The sequence below is a fragment of the Carica papaya genome, chromosome 1 (assembly GCF_054855325.1).
Source record: "Carica papaya isolate Zhongbai chromosome 1, ASM5485532v1, whole genome shotgun sequence".
Lineage (NCBI taxonomy): Eukaryota > Viridiplantae > Streptophyta > Magnoliopsida > Brassicales > Caricaceae > Carica > Carica papaya.
This window is the reverse complement of record NC_142309.1, coordinates 23,019,159-23,036,527: the sequence shown is the minus strand read 5'-3', so window position 1 is coordinate 23,036,527 and position 17,369 is coordinate 23,019,159. Positions and strand designations below refer to the sequence as shown.

At 39.7% G+C, this 17,369-nt stretch overlaps 1 protein-coding gene across 1 annotated transcript; it reads right to left on the bottom strand.

Annotated features, from left to right (window-relative positions):
- Positions 1-43: 43 nt before the first annotated feature.
- On the bottom strand, positions 44-16,610 carry LOC110818814 (E3 ubiquitin-protein ligase UPL2-like). Its single transcript, XM_088221561.1, has 17 exons — positions 16,427-16,610; positions 16,068-16,192; positions 14,244-14,339; positions 13,965-14,171; positions 7,287-13,839; positions 6,075-7,147; positions 5,699-6,004; positions 5,411-5,615; positions 4,859-5,136; positions 4,480-4,760; positions 3,009-4,128; positions 2,785-2,931; positions 2,535-2,615; positions 2,223-2,448; positions 1,961-2,100; positions 486-592; positions 44-383 (listed from the first exon to the last, which is right to left on the bottom strand). The coding sequence occupies exons 2-17, from the start codon at positions 16,161-16,163 to the stop codon at positions 281-283; spliced, it is 11,019 nt and encodes a 3,672-aa protein (XP_088077687.1). The 5' UTR covers positions 16,164-16,192; positions 16,427-16,610; the 3' UTR covers positions 44-280.
- Between the last annotated feature and the right edge of the window lie 759 nt (positions 16,611-17,369).

Below are 17,369 nucleotides of genomic sequence, written 5' to 3'. Positions count from 1 at the left end.
TCTAAAAAAAAAAATGAAAGTAGAGGTAGGAGGAGTAGAAATATTAGACGAAGAGGAAGAAGGGGGCAGAATTGGCAAATTGTAAAACTGCCAGAAGCATTAGCCATATAGCCAATACACGACTGTACAATCTATGAACATGTATCAACTCAACATCTCATATCCACCCTTTCGCTTTTTCCCCCTTCCCTTTTTACCCAATTCATTTCCAAAACACCCATTTCTTTGACACATTTACCTTATATCTACACAAATTACACCCACAGAACTCCACTGTCTCTCAGCCGAACCCAAATCCTTCATTGCCTTCATGAATCGCGAGCAGCAGTCTCTCCTCTAGATGTTGTTTAGACGGATACTCCGGTAGATCCAATTGGTTGAAACTGCATGAATTTTGTACCAGTAAATTAACAAGAATAAAGTTTTGCACAAGATTGGATATGACAACAATAAACCGTAAAACTGCACAAGAGAATAAAATGTACCATGTATGAGCAGAAGGTAAATGATCGGGGCTGCCGTATGCCTTGTGTATCTGAAATTTCTGTGAGCCTGATATTCCTTGAAGTGCAACAAAGCCTTCTAGAGGAACCTGCAAATCCAGCAAAAAGAACGAAAGAAAAGTTTTGTTTATATTTACATATGCAAATGAATCTTAGGTTTACATTTACATATATGCACATAGTTGCTTTTTGTCCCATATTATTGTCAACGCTAGAGTAGCTTTAAATCTTGGTAATGGACATCAATATGTCCCACTGAAAAAAGAGTAAACTAAAAACTTGAGACAGACTTTGGCACCACAGCCGTAGAATTATTAACCCTGCCCTTTGTGATGCATAATGGATAAGCTCTATGTTAGATAATTGATTAGAAATCATAATTTTATTAAGTATAGGACTACTATACTCTCGACTTATGATCTTTTATTATACTTCTAGTATTTTATTGTTATTAGGATTTAGCTTTCACATATGCATCGGTGGTATGATTTTCTAATCCTATTAGGACTTGTATTTCTTAGTTTAATTTTATTAAAAAAAAAAAGCTATTCAAAAAGAATTATAAGGTATCTTTTTTGATAATTCAATTTTTTTTAGGGAAAGACTTCAACAAAATACTTTGAGTCTCTCACTTTTCTAGTGACAGGATGCAATCAAAATCTATGCTTAAAACTTATTAGGCGTGGTGTCTAAAACACCCTGGGTGTAAGATTTAGTTATTCTCCGCTAAATTAACAGAATTTGTCTTACATCACTCTGTACCCCAAACGAAATATAGTCTAATACTATTCATACTGTCTACTTATTGTAGGGTACATTTGTTCAGTACTGTACTGTAACCCTATCAATCGTTACCAATAAGCACATAAGAATATTCATTGCAAGTGCTACAGCATAATAAAACAAATAGAAGCCAGGACTCGTGGAATGTTTGAGAGCTAGGGTAACAATATCGAAGTTGTCACGAGCATAAACCATTTAGAAATGCATTGATGTGCAGATTTTCACAATTCATTTAAGATTTATAAACAACTAAATCATGCATAATGGTCCAAAATCTTCATAAAAAGGGAGGATTCTTAAATCGACCATAGTAGTTATTTATCACTTTTAAGCTCGTGTGAATTCTGTATGCAAGGTATACATTTCACCATACTCTACAGGAATTTATATATTTATACTTCTATTTCCAAAAAAAAAAATATATTGCACAGGAATTTATGTCATTAACCAATCGATGCTTCAAATGAAGACAAAAAGTTAAATGTATCCGAAACTTTTGCCACTAAAGCTTCCTATTAGTCAAGCCACTCAAACCATTTCATTGTCATCTTGTCAAGACTTGCAAAATCTGGCAAGTACTATGTTTTGTGCAGCAGATATAACTACTGAAAACAAGACAATAATGAGAACATTTATGTACAGATAGTTAAAAACAGACAAAGAAGACACATTACCTTTGAGGTGCCAGTCACAAATTGCAGAAGCCGAGCCTTATCCTCCTTGCTGAAGCCTTGAACAACCTCCCAGAACCACTGGATAACAGGAGATCCAGGACTGTATCCAGAATACTCAGTATTTGCCCTCATGTCATCCACTGTAAGATATTGATGCACGAACTATTTGTTAGGATTTATTCATTTGTTTCTTTTTACCAATTTCAACATGAACAAATCACAAATTGCATCACATGAGTAAATAATTTGATAGGACACTTACAATCAATATCCGGAAGACCACTAATTAATAATTCCAATTCCTTGTCGTTGAAAATAGAGATTAAATCTCTGGGAATCAGCTCATTAAATCCTTCCAAAAATGCATTTATTTGAGGACGAATAGCAGTTGTCAAACGATGTTCGGCAACTAGATCAACATATTGATGCTTATTTTCCTCTGTTACTTTCATGTTCCGGCCTCCAGGAATCAACTCATGGTCAGTCACCTGTATTAAGTTTATGAAACTCAAATGTTAAATGATTGATTTTCGAAGTTACAAGAGGTGATGACAGAACTTAGAAGAAATATTACCTCTGTCCTCTCATACAATATAAGTTTCTCTTCATCAGCATCTATGCTAAAAGTAAGATCAGGGACATCACTAATATCATTCTGCAAAAGTAAACATGTGAAGATCAAGACACAACAGATAGAGGTGAAGTAAAAGCAAAAGAAACCATGCATGTATGCAATATATTGTCATAAATGTAGAAGACGCTGCCAATGCTTTAGAAAAACTATTGAAAACATCACTTGAAAGTAAAACTAGCAAGAAGCATACCTCAAGCATCCACTTCAGATTTTTGAAGTAATCAGGATCAATGGCTTCAATGTCATGATATGTAACTTTAACTCCAAGGATATGCTTATAAAAAGATCGTGTGAAATGGACATCCAAGAGTTGCCCATCGAAGAGCGCTTTTCCAACCTGGAAACAACATCGAAGAATGAATAAAAGTCTAACCAAGTCAATCTAGTAAAATCCCAACTAAATATAGTACTTACAACACGACCAACAAACTTGAAGTATGAAAGATGTTCTGTTTGGTAAACAGAGTTAGGATTTGGCTGGAATGTTGACTCGTTGCCAACAGTTGTAAAAAGTAGTGCTCCTTTGTCAAAGATAACTCTAGACAATAGCTGATACCATTCCCTTGTCAGTCCACCCGCATCAATACCTTCCTCTCCTTGAAAGTGAACAGTTAGCCTGCCCTTTAATTCTTGAGTTGATCGCATTCGCAGCTGGTTATATGAATCTTCAAGAATATAAGCTCTTCTAACAGAAATTCTTAAAGGACTATGGTGATGATCATGTTGGTGCTTTATCTTTGACCTAAAATGGGAACGCTTGTTATCAAAATCAACAAAGCGAGGAACACTCAGCATAAGTGAGAAAGACTTCTCAAGCAATCCAGGGTTTTGACGGATGAAAGCATTTAGCAGTTTCCTATGCTTCTCTGAGAACTTCACGAAACCAGCATGCTTCTCATCCACCTTTGGAGTAGCTTCTGAAGTTTTTGGCTGGCCAGTGGACGTGCTGGCATCTTCAACCTCAGAAACTGAAACAATACTAAAGTCAAGACCTGATCCTGGTTGTGCAGGATGCAACTTCTCACACACCACAAAGAAGGATTCTATATATGGTAAGATATTCTGAGCACCCGCAGGAAGTGGTGGTGTAACACCAGATGGTTTTGATGTTGAGATCCTCGATGGAATTAATGAATCAGGGGCAGTATCCGAATAGTTCTCCATCTTGCTTATGCAAGAGCTCAGTTCCAGCCACAAAGGCTCCAAAGTCCCATTGATGTCTGTCACCTGAGAGAGAGCAGCAGAGTAGTCCTTTTCAGGAAGAACCTGTTGATCTTTCTCTTTCTCAATCAAAGACCCAACAAGGGAGCTTAGCGCCTGCAAGACCCTTAAAATTGCAGCTCCATCGGAAGAGGAAGTACTCAGGAGTGCTTTCACTGCTTCACCAAACATGCGTAGCTCATCCATAGCTGACTTCGTCAAATTCTGTGTTGCATTTGCTAACTCAGTTATAAATAGTTGACAATGGCTTGGTGTGATTGACACCAACTTCTTCAATACCTCTGCCACAAGCGTATATGCATTATCTGACAAACTGGATAGAAAATGTAATATGTCAGACTTAACATATGATAATTAGAAGATCAAATGAAAGATTAAGCTAATTGATTTACTAAAATTCATCAATTTTCCTATTAAGAATTCATCAGCAGCAATTAGTAAATTGAGATTGTAATTCAAAAACATCAGCTAGTTTAATTAGTCTATTCTCTTATCGAACAAGTCTGCATATCCTAACAGGTCTACAAAATTAAGAAGCAATCGGCCATCACTACTTGCAACAGTTACAATGCTAACAGAAAGCTACAAGCATCCGGTGATGCAAAATAATCAACATAGAAAAACATAAAGAGATGCCTTTAGCAGATACATATATTCATCATACCCTTCCCGAGCAAGCAATGAGCAAAGAAGCTGAAGCTCATGTTGAGGCAGGTTAAGCAATATGCTTTGAGCATCACATTCGCTTTCTGCACTAGAAGTTGATGCCATCCTGGATGATGAACCAGTCCCAGAAGAAAGATCACGATTGTCCATACTAACTGCAACATCCGACACAGAAAGTTGAAGTACATTTCGATGTTCAGCAACAGATGCATCAGATTTGTCAGATGAGCCAGATTTGCTTTCAGCACTACATACGATGACATCCAATAAATTAAGCAGCTGAAAAAAGGCCAGAAAAGAAATTTTAATGAGACATAAATCAATAAGAATTGACAATATAATATAACTAAAATGTCAAAAAGAAAGAAATGGATCACCTGTTCAAGATGTGCTATACTTCTCAGGTAAAGAGGTTGATTCAAGAGGCTCAGAAGCAGTTCAATAGATATATATCCTCCTTGGTTCTGCTTTTTATTAATTTCATGCTCTTCACTAAATATTGCAGCTTTTCCTCGTGCCTGATCGGTATGCACCTGCTCTTCTAAGGAAGGAAGTGGAAGACTAAACTGAAGTAAAATCTTTGCCACATAGGGATGGTGGCGAGCCAAGTAAGTTAAAGTTTCAAGAACACGCCGTGACACCAATGGAGGAACTCCTATAAAAGAATCCACCACAGCCCATCATAAGCATCAAGTAAAGCCAATATTGTACATACCAATAAGAACCCAGATAAACACAAACATCCTCTCAAAAAACTGGCTTCAAGTAACTAAAGATGCTTCTACAATTTTCCATATAAAATGTACTCACAAACAAAAAATCTAGGCTCCAAAGACCCTACTTATCAGACAAGTTTGCACCAAGAAAGCATGTAATGCCAAGGTCAGATAATTATTAACTTAAAAGATTAATCAAGATAGAGACTTTACCATCAAAGTACTGGGGACGAGAATATTTCACATTACTTTGGCAAGCATAAAGCCGATACAGTGGCTCAGTGACATTTGAACAATTGCCAGGCTTCTTCATATCAAGCATCAGCATGTCCATCAGAATTTTGACTAGGGCAGTTCTGGTTTGGCTATGAGAACATAAATTCAATAGAAGTCTCTGAAGTGAGCCCTTGTACAATGGCTGCAAAATTTATCCCCCCAGAAAATCAACCTAAATGCACAGATCACAATCGAGAACAGTAAAATAAGCAGGGTCATAAATACCTGAACTATGCGAAGCAAGCGAATCATTGCTAGGAGACCTTCTGTGCTAACTAAAGGAGCTCCATCAGCTTCAACTACCTTAGAGGTAAGAGATCTGCGTGATACAATACTTCCTCCAGCTCTATCTAGGCTAGATCCAACACCTTCACTGCGCCTAGAAGACTCACCTCTACGACTTCTAGGATACATACCAAAAAGAGTGCGATTATGGTATCGATGCGCAAACCTTTCACGTAACAGGTTAGCCTCCGCAACAAGAGCAGGTGTAAGATTGGCAAGAATAGCATCAGATGATGTTAAGAGAACCTGAGAATGAAAAAAAATAATATCGATTAAAAGCACAAGATGCATAATTACACCACAATTGGCAATATACCTCTTCTCGCAACTCCGAAGGAAATGTTGCAATTATTGAAACTGTGTCCATTTCAACTGGTTGTCCTTCAAGTTCCTGGGATTGATGAAGCCTTTGTGCTTGCTGCTGCGCTAGAACTTCTGCTCGGATGTCTGGTGGAAGAGCTGCAAGGAATTCAGGATCAATATCTCCTGCATTTGGCCGCTCATTGTTTGAAGGCTGCGCCACTTGACCATGTTGGGCTGAGAGAACTTCTGCCCGTAACTCCTCGGGGAGAGCTTCCAAGAATGCAGGGTCAATGGAACCAGAACCAGCATCACTACTTACCTGCTGCTCCACTGAAGGGCCATCCTGATCGGCCTCACGACTAGAATTCTCTGAAACCTCAGTTACACTGTGAAGGGATACATCTCTGACAGCTGAAGGAACTGAATTCCCAAATGAAACACTGGATCTTCTTGTCCTAGTTGTCTGTGGATCTGCAGAACCATGCCTTTCTCCACCATCATCATGCCCATCAGCACTTCCAATTTCAACATCTAGGCTCCGAAGGCTTTCACCTAGAGTAGCACCACTTCCACCACTTTCTTGGCTCACTGCTTCAACATCCCGTACAGCTGCATCACTCTGTTCAAACTGCATTTCAACAGATTGTGATTGTGCACTTGAGACATCATTTACTTGTATTGGGTCATTCACTGCAGCCCTCATATCAGCATCAGCAGAAGTACCAAGGGCAACTGAAGAAGGAGGCGGCAAACTGAGATTTGCATTGAAATTATTTTCAGCAGGAGCTTCAGGCCTAACTGATTCCTGCAGCTGACCAGCCTCAGCTTGAGTTTGAGGTTCCACTGATGATGTGTTCTGATCAGAAGGTTTTGTTGGGCTGGGTCGTCTCAACTGGGAAACAAGCAACTCCTCAAGGCCTTGGGGTACTGTGGCTGGATTTGGTCCACCACTTGGATGGTTATCATCCATCCACAAGTTCATTCGGTGCCCATGGCGTACGTTCCTTAAAGACCGAAAAATAGCATCAAGCCGTGATGAATTACTCTCTGAGTTCCGATCTAATAAGGCCACATCACGTGTATTCTCTGGAGAAAAAATAAGGTCAGTCAGAGATAAAAGAAAGCAAACTGAACTAAGAAATGAAATAACTGAACATAGAAACATTGGACCCAAGTTGCATAAAATGATAATATATCAGGACAAATATCTGGGTGGGGAGCTGACCTGATTGTCTTTGGGAGATTGAACGCTGCAAGGAAGAAGGCCCTGATAAAAGAGGGTGTTGTGTGGGGACCGCATTGTCGCCAGTTCTGCCTAAAAGACTGTAGATGGAGGTGGTCCTTCCTTGACGCCTAGAACCAAAAACTTCAACTGGCATCACATGAAGAGCTTCATTTGGGAAGCTATGATCTCTTCCAAAAACCTCAATGTGATCAAAAACATTTATTCCATTGATTCCTTCTTCGAATCTAAGAATAACTCCATCCTCATCATCTTCATCCTCATCCTCATCTTCCTCCAATATTTCCTCATCAAATTCATCATCATCAATCTCATGCTCATCTTGATCTGTGTCATGATGAGGCAGGTGATGTACTTCATCTTCTTCCAGATCATTATGCTCCTCATCATCCTCATCTTCATCTTCATCTACCTCATCTCCATCATCCCCAGACATCTCCTCATCTTCATCTTCATCAAGATTCTCTTGAACATGAGGCTGGATCTCAAATCGTATACCCACAGTATCAATGCCATTTTCAAGATCCCTAGCATCCTCAGAAGTTTCTTGCATGTAGTCATCCTCAGCAGCAGGAGCAAACCCTCCATCAAGGTCCTGATCATGCTCCATGTCATCTGTCACAGCTTCAGATTCGCCATAGTGTTGGACTGTATTGAAAATCTCAGCGCGGTCAGCTGCCACAGGATCATGGTTCAATTCTGATGCCATTTCCATGGACTGGGACATGTCAGTAGCATTATCCGTTCTTCTGGGTTGATCATGATCATCAGGGGATTTGTTTGCATTCTCACCCTTTGCCACATTGGAATCAACAGAATGAACATGCTCCTTTGTTACCAACTCCAATACCTTGATAAGCCCTGTAACAGCTTTGGGAGACTCAGCATGATCTAAATCTAACACCTCAAGAGTCCGAGTGAGTGACCTTACCAAACCAACATCTATGAAAGTTGCAGAAGCTTCTGCAGAAATATACAAACCATTTGGTGCACGAGCAGCAAGCACATCGTTCAGCAGCTCAATCAAAGTTTGAACATCATTTCCAGGCGAGCGAAAACCATTACATGAATCCACAAAGTCATTGAAAATACAACTAATCTCCATGAAAATCCTCCTCCTGGCTTCTGCAGAGCGAACACAAGATGCCACCAAAAACTGGTTGGCTCTATATGCCAGTTTTTGCCTCCAGTCTCCATCAACTTTCCTCTCCTTTTTTGAGCTCCAATAGCAAGGAATAAACCTATGGAGAATATGGTAAAATATACCACCAGTTGAGCCCTTTTGATGGGGGGCCCTGCAGCTATTAAGTTCAGCATCTCTTCGAAGCAGAACGTGAACAGCTGAAGAATACATTAATAAAATCTCTGTTAAAAGTTTTAACATAAACACTATCTTTGCAAGTGATGAAGAAGCATCCTGAATATGGGCTTTATTCTCTTCAGAAACTGTTGCAATCGCTTTTCCTTTCCCCTTAGTAGCAGCAACATCAATCTCCATATCAGTTGATTGTGCCTCAATAAGTGTATCTGCGACTGCATCATCTTTCAGAGGAGGTATGAAAGTACTAACTGAATCCAAGAGAAGCTCAACTACACTTATGAAGCTTTGTGGAGATTTCCGATGAATCTTAGCCTTGGAGTTCGAATCTTGATACTTTCCCTGTCCATTCCCAGGACTTACCGAATTCATATTCCCCAGCATAACCTTCCCACCACTGTTGGTTGCACTTTTATCTCTGTCTGACACCTTGTCCTTCTCTTTATCTTTCTCTTTGCATTTTTCCTTCTCACGGTCTTTGAGCAAAACAATATAAGGTCTTTCCCCTACCATCTCAACTTGGCATACAGATCGAGCAGCCTGCATAAAGATCACTGGATCTCGAGAGATGACAGAACTTAAATTTAAAAGTAAATTGCGTGGAGTGATCCTTGCATTTGAATGCCTGTTGGCAACAGCCACAAGACTATGCCTGATCTCAGATTCCATTGCCTGCTGGAGAGTCTGAGGATCTTCAAGGACATGACGTATAATACTAGCAGCAATATTGTCAAATCCAGGAAAGAGGCTACTAGTTGGCAAAGAAAGCAGGGAACTTACGCCCCCAGCATCCAGAAAACGAACAGCTAAAGAATGAGTTTTTGTGAGAGTAGAGCATAGCTGCAGAACAGCATGCATCATTTCAGATGGAAGCTGGTTCCTGATGCATTTACAAGCAATCTCAATAAGTCTTATCTGCTCATTTATATCTACATGTTTGGGGAAGCCAAACATGGACTGCAAGGAATCTTGCTTATCCTCATCAATGCTAATAGATTTCTGCTGGCTGCTATCATCCCTTTTCAACTGCTCCACAATTTCAGAATTTAACTTCTGATCTACCTGCAGTAGCCTATCAATAGCAAGAAAAGCTGTTGTTACCCACTTGGGAACTTGGGGTTTCTCGCTGTCAACTGCACCAGAATCCCACTGTGAAAGAACATCAGATGCAAGTTTTACCATACCAGCCTTTGCAGCAATTTCTCGTGCCCCTGCATCTTCATGAAGAATTAAAGCAAGGACATGGAAAAGAGAAGACAATAGAGCACTGTTTCTGCCATCAGAAACAGAGGTGCAATCCTTTACTTGTTCAAGAATAAAAGATATCACATTGGATCTGTATTGGCCATCATTTTGGGTGCAAACCAACACGAGGAAGTCCCGAACTGGGAATGCTAGAGGTTCCTTCATCTGCAAGAGCTTCATGCATGTCGACAACAACTCCTCAACAGGAGGAAGTTGAACTATATCTTGTTCAAGCTGCTGGTTACCATCATTTGCAGCATCCTCCTTTGTCTCAGACTCAGACTTTCCAAGCGACATGGCAAGGGCACGGGCAAGTTCATCATCCTCTTGGGTTTCTTCTGGATGGGATAACAACCACTCCATTGCCAACTCCACACTATTTGATCCAACTTGTCGTAAAGCTTCTTCAGCCCTAGCCCTTGGAAAACCCATCTCCACTATTGTAGAAATAGCTGATTCATTTGGAGGTGGGCCTGTAATTCGAGAATTGCCAATATTGTTGATGTTTTTCACCTCGACCCCAGAGTATACATGCCTAATAATGGAAATCACTGTGGTAATAAAATCGTAACTGCAATCAGTAAACTGAGGGTGAGCCCAGACAGGAAGTACAGACTTCAGCACCATGGACTGAAGCACCTTCACAAAAGTCTCAGCATCTCGTGGGAAAGGACTATCCCCACTTGTCAAAGGTTGTACAAGCAGATGTTTTGTGGATGTTGACAAAATGAGAGAAGATGTTACCAAGTGGTCCATAAGCTTACCATAACTAGCCAAAGGACCATAAATCCACACATGATCCACATCTTCTTTTTCATCATGTTTTACATTCCCATCATCAGTCTCCATTGGTGATGAAGGGGCCCTGTTAACTGCAAAGAGCAATTGACTGGTGGCCTCAAATGTTGTTAAGACTGATTGAACAACCCCACGGGCATATAAACAGTTTAATAGAACAGGATTACATGAATCAGGCCTGTCCAGTATAATTCCATCAATGAACTCGATTACTTTCCCAAAGTAGCGACACTTTGTTGATATGGATGCCTCAGAGGGATTTACGTGGCCCCCAAAATTCATGTGATCCAATGCAATGCAAGCACAGGTTGAAGCCACTGATTTTGAAGCGACAGAGATATTTACAGTCTCCTCCCGTCGACGAGAAGGAAGCAACATCGCCTTTCCCAACTCTTGAAACAAATGAGTGATGTGAAGGGAGAGTGACCTGACCATATCACAGCATGAGGTATAATATGATCTCTGTTTGTCATGTTCTTTTCTAGTGGCAGAGCCAGAAGCACCATCAGAGGAACCAGAATGACTCGCTCCAAAACGAAGATTTGAAGAACCATCTGTAGCAGGTCTCAGTTGGAAACCAGTAGCAGCACGTCCAAGATCACGGTACAGGTTTATAAGGTCAAAAAACTGGGATTCAATATTCCATCCTGATGTCCTTCTTCTGAACAAGGGATCAAGAAACTGCCTTAAGGAATTGGGCCTTTGTTCTTCAGTCTCATTTGTATTTAACTCAGACTCCTGTGTCTCAGTTGCAAAACCAACCTTATTTTCGTCAGTTTCAAGTTTAGCATCTTCAAGGAGAGCCATCTGCCACAAAATTTCATGGTGAACTTGTCCAATATCCTCCAGAACGTCCTTGCTGCCATTTCCAAACTCTGATAGCAAAGCAGTTACCCAACGATTGTCCCTCGAAGCAGCAAGAAAAAGTAGGAATTCAACAAGGAAAAGTGGTGAAAAGATTCCAGTATCTTGTGTCACTCTGGGATCCAGCAAAAATGAACCTGAAGCTGCACTTAGGCCACCTAAAGCTTTCTTCAACTGATCTCGGAGAGATGAACAGAAAGCACGAGCCAGAGAAGCGGAATGATGTTGCGTAAAGCCCTTGAAAACGATAGTGCTGTGCAAAGCAATAGACATCCCCTCAGATGACTGTGCAATACTAGGCCGTAAGAGAAGCTTCAATAAAGCTTCAATACCTGACTTCTCCACAAACAACCTACAAGTTTCAGAGTTCTCCATTGTTCTATGAAGCAGAACCATCAAATGAAAAATGCACAGTTGGACGAATTGCTCATCACTTACTCCCTCCGTTACAGGATCCACTGCACCAACAATACAGCACTGTTCTGCATTTTCTTTCTCTTCAGAATCCATTTCCATTGCAGTACTCCCATTAACTTTCCCTGATGAACTTGAGGACTTATGGTCCCCAAGAGATGAAAGTTTATCAGTAATTTCGATAATTATATCAACACCGGCGCCTCTTAGTGATGAAACATGACGTAAAAGTTCTTCCACTGCATTTGCCAATGGAACAATAGCTTCATTCATAGCTACAACATATTTCTTGCTGGTAAGTATGTCAACCAGAAATCTCAAGGCTGAAGTCTCTTTCACTGCTTCCAAGCCTTTGGCATTAAGACAAATGGCACCAAGGCCATTCGGAACACATGTAAGAGCCTTAGAAGAAGGAAGAATTCCAGCTACCACTGAAGATAAAAATGCTTCTGGGAGGCCAACTTCAAGAAGCGAGGGCAAACAAGTAGGATCTTTGTGGATAATTTCACTCATGACGGTGACAGCTGAATAGTAAATATCACCTCCAAATTTATCTGCATTCCTGTATATCCGTGACAAAGTGGCAGGTAAAGAATTGTCATGGGAATTTTGAGGTCTGTTGGAGTTTGCAGGGGTATAAGTGGCAGAGCCAAGAGCCTTCAAGAGAACCTTGATCAATCTCTTCTGGGAGAATAATTGATCATCAATATACCTAGAGCATTCACCTATAACCATAGCATTATCATTTCCCGCAGGCAATCCAATAATTCGATTTACTTCTATCTCTAGCCTCTGTGCCAAAAGCTCAACTCCCCCCAGTTCCCTAAGCAGTGAGACAGCTGAACTACTGTAATCCATAAGCTTCTGTAGAGCTTTTACGGCCAAATACACAAGATGCATATGACTCGGATCAGAATCCTCCAAAAGTGGCAGGAATGTGGGAACCATTCCTGATCCTCTAATAGTACTCCCTGATGATGAGGATGACACAATGTGGAGCAAATAGAACTGTAGAAGTGCCTCAACAAATGCAATAGATGATGGATCATTTGAGTTCTTCAATGACAAAACAGCCCTCTGGAGCACATTTAGGAGAATCATTCTGTTCCCTACAGCAAAACTGATGCTCGATCCACTTAAAATCCGAGCCCGATCATGAGAAGCAGAATATGCAGCTAACTGTGCTCCTAAAGCAAGCATGGCAAGAGTTCTAATGGTTCCAGGAATAGCTTCTTCCGACCGAACGATCCTGATTAACTCATTTGTATACTCCGGCTCATTAGCGAAAAAGGAGGTCAACTCATCCTGAGCATCACTTGACTGAACAAGGACAATGAATGCAAGCAAGCAAATCCTGCTATAGAGTCTGCATATTCTGGGAGAACGAAAGGCATGAGCATATCTGATTCTTGTCAACAAAGAGAACCGAACCTCTGAAGGCACACTGTACTCTTCAATGCAATGCTTCATCAGTACCAGATCATCCTCCTTCCGCAAATGTAGATCTGGCAGGTGTATAACTCTCAAACTAGAACTCAAATTGCCACTACTCTCTTCTCTGCTCTGCCCATTGTGCCCATGAAATTCAAAATAAAGGGTAGAACCAATCCGGCACTGAGATTTGTCACAATCATTTTCTATATCAGATGGAAATAAGCACAGGCCTTCCTCCTGTGTCCTATCATTTGCCACAACACATGAATATAAACCCAAGCCCTCCTCTTTACTCCCCCATCCTTGAGCAAGAGAAAGGAGATAGCTATTCACGGAGCCACATCCAATCAATTTTCCACTCCCATGGAGCTTAGAGGGGCTTATTTTCACCAGTGCAGAAAGAGTTTCTAAAGCAGCTACGACAATCTCTGGATCTGTAGAAGCAAGGAGGAGCTTGAAGTGCTGAAAAGAAGAAATACAAAAATCTATCAGACAATATAGTGATGGAAAAATACAAAAATATGAAGATCAGGCAATAAATGATTGCAGAAACAAAAAATGAACACTTTATGACTCATAAAACATACCTCAATACCATCAAAAGAACTTTTGTTATGGCAATTCTCTAAAATTGTCTGCATAACTCGCAATATTTGAAGAACCGCATGTTTTGGAAATGGGCTATCATCTTCTAAAATTCTATCAGACAAGGTAAGGTCATTCCTAGAGGACAAATATTCCTTGAAGTATGTATCAAAATGAAGAAACAGTGGCCTCCAATGGTGAAAATTACCCTGAAGTTAAAAAAAAAAGTAAGCAAAAGAATTTTGCCACATCTTACTGCAACAAGCTGCAAAAAACATTACCTTATTGTACTCCCAGCGAAAACCTGAAAGAGGTATTGCTATATCTTGCAATGGACTCTGTATTACTTTGTCAATAAAAGCTTTAACTTTAGGAGGCTGCAAAAGTAGTCAATAGATCAAATTTTAATGTCCAAGAACAACAGATTAAAAAACAAAAGCAGCATTTGATTTATTTGCTTTTCCAAAAGTAAAATATTATTTTCTCCAAGAAACAAGCAACAAAGATGGCAGAATTAGCATTTGAATCAAACAGTACCTTATAAGCTAGCACCAAAAAAACTATTTCTTCTGCAAACAAACAAAAAAAAAATGGTAGTATATAGAAATGTTTTACCCTTTTTAAAACCCATCAGCAGCTAGTTGTAATAAATACATCACTTTACTTGCAGATAGGCCAACAAACTGGGGTTAGCAATATGCTTGTCCACCATGAAACAAGGTTGCCCAAGTAAATGATTAATAGGACATAAGTGATTTGGCTGTCCTTTTAGGGTGTAGACTGACTTCCTTCCTACCAAGCATCTTGGCCTACCCCTTGGAGCCAAATATAAAGAGCCTAGTATTTGGGATCCAATCTTAGGCAAGATGGATAAAGGATTAAAAGCACTTCATCGAACCTTCCAATCTGTTAATTGTCCCTTTTCCATTACTTCTAAGGTGGCTAGAAGACTGGAGCAATTCAATGTCATCATCTCTGGAATACTTTGAGAAGTATAGGAGCTGCCAAATGTAGGCTTGGCATACTCTTAAAAGGTTGTTAGATATGGATGTCCTCACTAATAAATCTTTGTTGTTGGTGAATAAATCTCTTGGCCAAGTAGCTATGGAAGTTCATGTCCTAGGAAATGGGCACATGGAAGGAGGTCGTTAAAGCTACATGCGGAGTGGAAGGGAGAGAGCGCCAAACTGAAACGATTAGACAATCTTTGGTACCAGTATCATGAAAGGAATTAGTAGGGGTTGGAGTCAGGTGATGGTTCAAGTGAACTTCCAGGTTGGCAAAGGAATTGCTGAGAAGTGACCTAGGTAAAACTCTTACTTTGGACAAGTTAGAAGATGAGATAGAAACATTGTTAATGGCTGCCCCCTGTGCTCATTAAGGTATTCTGCTCTCTCCCTTCTCAATCGCAGTCAGCAGTTCAGGCATGGAAGAAATATAGATTATGAATGGTATTCTTATCAGCGAGGAAAGGAAGAATCATATTTCACTCAAATGGTTAGTAACTATGTAGATCATTGGGAAAGAAAAAAACAATAGAACTTCTATACAAAAGTCTATTCTTTAGAGACCATTGGTTTTGGAGCTGAGTTTTGTCTAGAGGTCATCGCAACTAGAAAAGATCTCAGATACTTTATTGACATTTTGTATTCTGCTTAGTTTAGAGGAGGGTGGGGGGGGGGTACCACCCCCTTGGTGCCCTACTAATGTATTTTCTCTTTTTTTCTCTTTTCTCTAAGAGCATACAAATAATCAGCCACACAAGAAAGGCAAAGCAAATGCAGCAATATAATTCAAATCAAACTAGTATAGCCTCAACCATCTATACTGAACTATAGCACTAGCAGCCAGACACCCAAAAGCCCAAACTAGCGACCAACTCCAGGAAAATAAGAAGACTTCACGAAACAAAAAGAAAAAGTGGGAATACTAAAACCACCCCTTTCATATTCAAAACTAATTATCGAAACGGAAATGGTCAGTAAAACCCTAATGGCTCACCAAACAGTACTCAAGTCCGATAAAACTCTGATCGCAAAAAGCATTGTAGAAAGACAAATAAATAAACGAGTGCAAAAAAGAAAAAAAAAAAAAAGAAAACTCACGGGCTCAGAGTCCAGCTTAAGAGACGGGCCGAGAGAGCCGTCGGCCGATAGAAGCTGCCGCAACCTTGACGGCACACTCGATCTTATCGTCGCCATAACACCTCAACTTCTCTTGCTTTCAACTACTGCATGAAAACTCGCAAACCAATTTTTTTTTTTTCAATTAATAAATAAAAGCAGAACGAAGACAAAACAGAAATCGAAAAGTCAGAATTGAAAATCCAAACCCAAACTGAAACCCTTAAAAGAGCAACAAAAAGATCAAATCCCCAATTACCTTTCAACTAAAAAACCACATAAACAGATCAGATATGTTCCATATACACAGACATAGATAGAGAAAAAGAGAGAGGGCAGACCTGAAAGAGGAGAGAGAGAGTAGCGATAGATGCATACACATCCGGAGTATCGAGCATAAGAGAGACAGATTGGCGAGAGAGAAAGGAGACGAGAGAAGCGAAACCCCGAGGTTAGAGAGAGAGAGAGAGAGAGAGAGAGAGAGAGAGAGAGAAGGGGTGTGTTGTGTGGGTCGCTTTGCTTTTGATTTGTAACAGGGGGAGGGGCGGTGGTGGTGGTTTTGTATTTTATAGGGGAGGAAAATAGGTTTTTAAGGTTTTCAAGGGATAAAAATGAAATTATAGAAAGCTGACACCATTTGGTTCCCCAGTTGCCCCTGCGGCGGGTGTCTTTGCTCACTTGTGCGGGTTGTCTTCCGTTTCATTTTCAATCCTTTTTTTTTTTTTTTCCCCCGAAAATATGAGAAAGTCGGTTTTGAGTTTTTTTTTTTTTTTTTCTTAATAATAATTTCCCCTTTTTCTTTTCCAATAATTTTTTATTTTCTCTTTTATTATCATTATAAATATAATACGATTTACTTGTCTTCTCAAGACATTGAGCTGGATTTTTTTTTTCTTCTAAGTATATTGTAATAAATATTTTTCTTATATTAGTAAGAAAAATAAAATAATCATATAAGTTAAACTTATCCTGTAATACTCAGTCTTAAAATTTAATCCAAAATTAATTTTAAAATTAAAAAAATATATAAAAATATAAATTTTAAATTTATAAATATTTATTTAATGTAAAATTAGAGAAAAAAATAAGTGAATGATGAAATTGAAAATAATTTTGAGAAAAATAAGTGTTCGAGAGATATTTTTAAAAGAAAAATCAGAAATTGTAGGTCAAAATACAATTAAAAAAAATTTCACCACGTATGACCGTCTAGTCAGCAACCCCGACGAACTGGAGCGCTCCGCGTGGCAAGACATGCTGACTCGATGCCACGCAGGAGGCCAC

Excerpts from the sequence above, each read along its gene's own strand:
- LOC110818814 (XM_088221561.1), bottom strand. The coding sequence starts at position 16,163 with ATGGCGACGATAAGATCGAGTGTGCCGTCAAGGTTGCGGCAGCTTCTA. Across the intron at positions 5,137-5,410 it reads TCGTCCCCAGTACTTTGATG|GAGTTCCTCCATTGGTGTCA; the intron begins GTAAAGTCTCTA and ends ATTCTTTTATAG. Across the intron at positions 4,761-4,858 it reads GTATAGCACATCTTGAACAG|CTGCTTAATTTATTGGATGT; the intron begins GTGATCCATTTC and ends GCCTTTTTTCAG.